This window comes from Sphaeroforma arctica (genome assembly GCF_001186125.1).
Source record: "Sphaeroforma arctica JP610 unplaced genomic scaffold supercont1.679, whole genome shotgun sequence".
Taxonomy (NCBI): Eukaryota; class Ichthyosporea; order Ichthyophonida; genus Sphaeroforma; species Sphaeroforma arctica.
Window position 1 is genome coordinate 7,190 of NW_014039879.1, and position 5,951 is coordinate 13,140.

The 5,951-nt window shown below is 46.0% G+C and overlaps 2 protein-coding genes across 2 annotated transcripts; both read left to right on the forward strand.

The window, feature by feature from the left end:
* Nucleotides 1–4,229: 4,229 nt before the first annotated feature.
* Nucleotides 4,230–4,819, forward strand: SARC_08003 (hypothetical protein; the record flags this gene model as incomplete). The annotated part of the gene is made up of 2 exons (XM_014298031.1): nucleotides 4,230–4,422; nucleotides 4,659–4,819. The coding sequence occupies 2 exons, from the start codon at nucleotides 4,230–4,232 to the stop codon at nucleotides 4,817–4,819; spliced, it is 354 nt and encodes a 117-aa protein (XP_014153506.1).
* A 74-nt stretch (nucleotides 4,820–4,893) lies between these two features.
* On the forward strand, nucleotides 4,894–5,687 carry SARC_08004 (hypothetical protein; the record flags this gene model as incomplete). The annotated part of the gene is made up of 2 exons (XM_014298032.1): nucleotides 4,894–5,097; nucleotides 5,442–5,687. The coding sequence occupies 2 exons, from the start codon at nucleotides 4,894–4,896 to the stop codon at nucleotides 5,685–5,687; spliced, it is 450 nt and encodes a 149-aa protein (XP_014153507.1).
* Nucleotides 5,688–5,951: the final 264 nt, after the last annotated feature.

A 5,951-nucleotide genomic window follows, 5' to 3' on the forward strand; every position in this document is an offset into this window, starting at 1 on the left:
GCTCACAAGAAAACAATAGTCAGACGTGGACTCACAAGAAAGCAATAATCAGTAGTACATAATTTCCTAAGCCTACTGTTGTCTCAAATTGAGCCATATCAATTACTCAGGATATATGAGCCATCAAAGTGAATTTCGAACACTTTGAATTTATTGGAAGAGCATGTATTTATTTTTTGAATAGAGTTAAAACCCAATGTCTTGTCTTATTTGATCTGGATATGTTAGGCTGACCAGAAGCCGTATTTCTATATCAACCCATAGTTGATATTGTGCTGTGGATTGATCCACCAATATGAACATGTGTTGATTGACTGTATGCCGGTATTCTTCCATAGATATGTGTGTATAGTCCTTTATCTTAGGAAAAAGTTCGTTCGCTAGTGAGGTCGTTAACTACCGCTCTCACTGAAGCTGCTTGATAGACCTTGTGCACAACTTGCTTTCGTTCATGTTCCACGAAAGCGTTTGTCTGTTACTTCATAGTCCGATTCTAGAATTGGCACCAATGCTGGTTTACAATCCATCAACCCCCATTTCTGCAATATTTCTCTTAGGTATTGTCGTTGATGGAGACGTACTCTTCCAGGAAGTATTTCCACTTGGCACTTGAGAAACCACAACGGTAGGCCCATATCAACAGTGTTCCATTCGCCTTTCATTGCGTCAGCTAATTTCTGTCCGTCGGTCTTACTCTGGCATGCTGCAATTTTGTCATCTACGTGCACAATAATGAAACAAGGTCCACTGTATGTTTGTTTGATGAACAGTGCTCCATCCGATTGTGCTTGTTTATAACTGTGTTGTATAGCAAACCGATTGATAGCTTTAAACCAGTACTGTCCGCTAGGTGGTAGACCGTATACGCAGCGGTCAACTCTATATACAACCTTTGTGTCTCCTTGCTTGTGCCTTTCGTATAGTTTCTCTGAGACGGGTCCAATAGATGTTCGATGAGATCGTATCCTTGCGGCACTCGCATGTAGCTAGGGTATCCAGTTCTTGAGTGAGGTAGGCCGAGGGTGTATCGTATTGTCGAACGTCCATGTCATAGTGTGCCATTAGAGCTAGACAGATCCTGAGTGTTTCCTTGGCTACTACTGGGGCATGGCTTTCATCGTAATCGACTCCCTGTTTTGCATTGAATGCTGCTACGTTCAGACGTGATTTGAGTCGTGTGACTTGTCCTGATTCATCCATTTTTACCTTGAAACCCCATCGAGAGGGGAATAATGATTTCTCTCGCGGTTTTTTGTCAACCAGAATGAATGCCTTGCGCTGTATCATCAAGCTCTCCATATATGACATGGACATTCGACAATACGATACACCCTCGGCCTACCTCACTCAAAAACTGTTGACATCTCATATATACCTTTGTATGTTTTCGGTTCCATTGCTGCAGTTGCTGAATTGACAGCGTGCGTAGTGCTAGGAGTTCGTCTCTTACGGCGGCTATCGTGATACCAGTCGACATTATTATCATCTATCGCAAGGTCCTGCAGTTCTCGAGAGACTTGGCGACATTCTGCCGTTCTTCTAGCTATGGTTGCTTCGAGATCATGTTGTGTTTTGGTAGTCGCTGCAGTATCCTCCGACTCGACGGTATGTATATCGCTCTCAGCAGGATGTTGTGTTGATGATGAAGTTATTTGTAGTTGTTCTGAGTTGCTCGACTTGTGCATCACAGTTGGCTGGGCTTGTTGGCTAAGCATATCTGCCGTTGTCGATGTTGTCCTTGCGTCTGTTTGGAAATCGCCATTCTCGATCTGGAGGAGTGTACTACTGTTCGTAGTGTCAGGTGGTGCGTTAGCGGTTGTACATTTGTTGTCTTCCCAGACAAAGAATTCATCTTCGAATTTGTAGACGTCTCGGCTTTGTATTATACGCTTGGTCAGAGGTGAGTATATATGATACGAGTCCGGTGTTGTGTCCAAGGGTTGCGCAAGAAGAATGCCATTCAGTGCTTTGTCGTCGAGTTTGCCGTCTGGATCACGGTTCTTGTATGCGATGTGACACCCGAATGTTCTGAACATATCTATCGGAAATGCGTATCCTGTAAACTTCTCGTATGGGGATGAGCTCTTCTCGTTAGTGGTTTGAATCAGTGATTCAGCCCACATAGTAGTCGGTAGTCGTGCATACTTCAGTTGTGCAAGCATTCTAGGGACCAGTGTACCATGGCGTCTTTCTACCTTGCCATGGTATTGTGGCGTGGCCGTAGGTGCGTACCTTGAGTAGTATCCCACATACGCAAGCATGCGCCTCGTTACGTTTGCTGTAAACTGTGAGCCTCGATCCATTTGTATGCACTGAACTCGGCGATGACTTAAGATGTACCATTTATCGAAGGTGTGTAACATAGCGTCCAGAATTGTTGTCGCTTTTAGATCGCGGATCGGATACTCTTTGGCCATGCTAGAAAAATCGTGTTATGATTGATACGGAGTGGGTGCTGGATCCTATTGAAATTACGAACGGCCCTATTATGTCCACGAAGACTAGCTCGAGAGGCACTGTAGCAGGTTCGTGCTGTCGTTCCTTGTTTGCATTCTTGTTCTTCTAATTAGCAATAGTGCATGCTTTGCATCGTTCCTCTGGTTGCCTTATGTAGGATAAATCTTTTGGGACGTAGCTGGGGTGCGCGAGCCTGTTGTGCCATGAAATCTGGTGGGCTTTCTCCAGCGATGGTTCCACTGTAGGCATAGCTATGTCGTCGATGTGCACACAGTATATTCTGTGCTTTTCATGTACTGCTATGGTTCCAAAGCTTGGTAGTAATATGTACATCATGTTGTTGGTGAATTCAAATGAGTAGTGTCTCTCGAGAGTAGGTTGATACTTAGTAGTGCAGCTTTAATAATAATAAATGAGTACATCCCCCAAGTTTCCTAGCTGAGCCACATACTTCGGATAAATGATTGTACCATCAGCTACTTCGAGCGCATAACGGTCATTAATGCGCATGTTGCTGACGAGATGTTTGTGGTACTTATAGGGAAGTATGTGTATGCTGGCGCAACTATCGCAAGCTAGTCAGTATCCACCTCTGGAATCTCTATCTGACTGATCATTCACCTCCTTGTTGTCGATTGTAGGGTTAATTGTGGAGAATACAATATGTCTGTTTGCAGGTAACTGGTCATCAGATACTTGTGCTAACATAGCTTTGTCCTGTCTGCCTTCATGATCTTGGCGTCGATTGCTCTGGGATATGTATGTTCTGTTAATGTTTGGGAACGTTGGATATCCCGTGAATATCTACCATCGTCGTAGTCGCGTTGATTGTACCTATCTACTCGGTAGTCCTGTCGGTCCTGATCATCGTGATTATCGTAGCGGTATTGGTAGCTGTTGTTTCTGTTATACTGTTCCACACGAGTACGGTAGTCACGATTCCAATCAGGCCGGCGATGCTTGCAAACAAAAGAGATAGCACAGAATTTTCCTTCAGCCTCCTTTGTATGAACAACTCGGTGCGGCTTTAGATTACATTATTATTACCCATCTGGCATTATGGATTCAGCGATACGTAGACGATTTCTTGGTGGTTCATAAAGCAATGGACATCAACATAGCGGTAAGTCAGTTGAATCAGCTGCTTACACTTCTCGCGCGACTAGGAGAGCCGGTAGCGAATCATAAGACGGTGAAAGCGGTCACCTCTGCAGAATATTGCGGAGTCATCTTCGACTCCATTCTGTGCACAGTATCCATCTCAGGTAAAAAGCGCAAAAAGTACGAGGATCTACTGCGTAGTTGGCTGAAGAGGACCAGAGCAACCATCAAATACTGTCAACAGTTAGCTGGATCCCTGAACTGGCTGGCTGCTATCCTTCCGCAAGCAGCCCTTGATAGAGGGTATCTACTCACTTCCAATTAGTGGTCCAAGCTACCACCATGTTCGCGTCACGCAGGATGTTCGAGATACAATCAGCGAGTGGTATGTAGTATTCCAACTTTGGAGTGGGACCAGATTACTGACGTACCCGATCAAGGCGGTAGGCTGCTACGTCGATGCCTGCACCGCTTACGGGGGAGGAGGCATAGATGCAACGGGAAGATGCTTTTACCTCCCCTGGCGGCCACATCATAGCCGGCTGTGTCTATCATCTCAGTCACACACGCAACTATACATTAATGCATTAGAATTACCTACTCTAGTATATTCAGTAGCAACCTTTGCACATCACTGGCGGGGTCGCTCAGTCATGATACATTGCGATAATATGACGACATGCCAAGCAATAGCCCGCGGTCATTCCAACGCCGAGGATATGCATAGATCGCTCAAAATACTTGCGTTATTAGAAATACACTTCGATCTGCGAGTAGCAGCTACGCATATCAAAGGTGTCGACAATAGCGTGGCCGACGCGATATCTCGTAACGTACCAGACGAAGCTCGCATCCTACACACACGTATGAGACGCCTGCCAGAGTCCACGAACCGTTTCGTGCAACATAGCGAGCCTAAGTTTAGACAACGACACCCGCCGGTGTAAGCAGTTCCCAGATACCAGATGACCAGCCTCCCCCATTATCACCCAGTGTACATACTTAATTCACCCGGAATTACTTCCATATTGTAAATAAATTTCATATGATTAATATACATACTCTTTATTGGCACACATCCTATCAATCCGCATGCACAGGTAAAATTACTCTCCCCTTTGGTTCAGATAGGACCACACCAGCAGCCTACGATCACACGTCAGCCTCATGGCCCCATATGGCCGCGCTCCACGAACTGCTGCCACAGGTCTTAGCGTACAGCGGCGATATCTTGACTTCATCTTCCATATGGGATGGCTAAGTATGTCACATTTATATAGTTATGAACTACCCTTAGACCCAATGGTGATAATGTACTATGTCACTTGGCTCGGCATGCAGGGATTACAACACAATTCCATACATGCCTACTTGTCACATGTGCGCGCTCTATACAAAACAGCCAACTTCAAGGACAAACATACCAATAGCTACCAACTTACACACCTAATCAAAGCCATCACGAGGTACATGGCCATCAATGGCAAGTTAACACAGCGACGATTACGCAAACCCATCCCCTCAGTAATGCAAGACACGGTATTTTACCCCGCTCTACATCCCTTGCTGAATGAACATCGGTGTATTAGATTCTGGGCTGCGTCATGCATGGCTATATTTGGCATATTACGCATATCGGTATTCACAGTAGAGAACGCTTACGAAGCATACTCGCAGCACGTGCGCATGTCGCGTCAATACGTCTTCTAGACATCATCTTACACTATAGTACGTTTGCCCATGACGAAGACCACCCTAGTTCCATCAGATATATGTCTTCCGCACTTAGACCATAAGACACACATATGTCCAGGCCGTGCGCTACGCACATGGTTAGCACTAACCATTGCAGCATACATCACAAGTCATATCTTTTTCTCCAGGGCAAACCGTACAGCAAACCCCAGTTCAAGATAGACATGCAGGAGGCATTTCAGGTGGCACACACCAACATGCATGGGTATCGAGGCCACAGCTATCGCATTGGTGGTCTGACGGCTCTAAAAGAGGCTGGAGCCGAGCACGACGAGATAGCGGCGGCCACCGAATGGAAGTCCAGAGCGTACATGGGATACTGGTTTAAAACACCCGCAGAAAAAGCGGGCGTTATGGCCCGTATGGCGTCCTAACTACCTTAGCCCATACTGTACCTAAGCCGCTCTTCCTTGTTAAATGTGGTTGGGGCTAAGCGCCACGGTCAGCTTGGTTCAGTCGGGTTTCCTGGTTGGCGGGAGCGGTCTGGTTTGGCCTAGCCTTGACGGGAACGTCTGTGCACACTGTGTGTGATACTCCCTGGTTAGGGGATTTTCAGCAGCTAAATTCGTCACGAATTGGAAGGCGATATTAGATGCGCTGTTTCCTTCGTGGCTGACTGTGCCCTGATCTCACTCAGA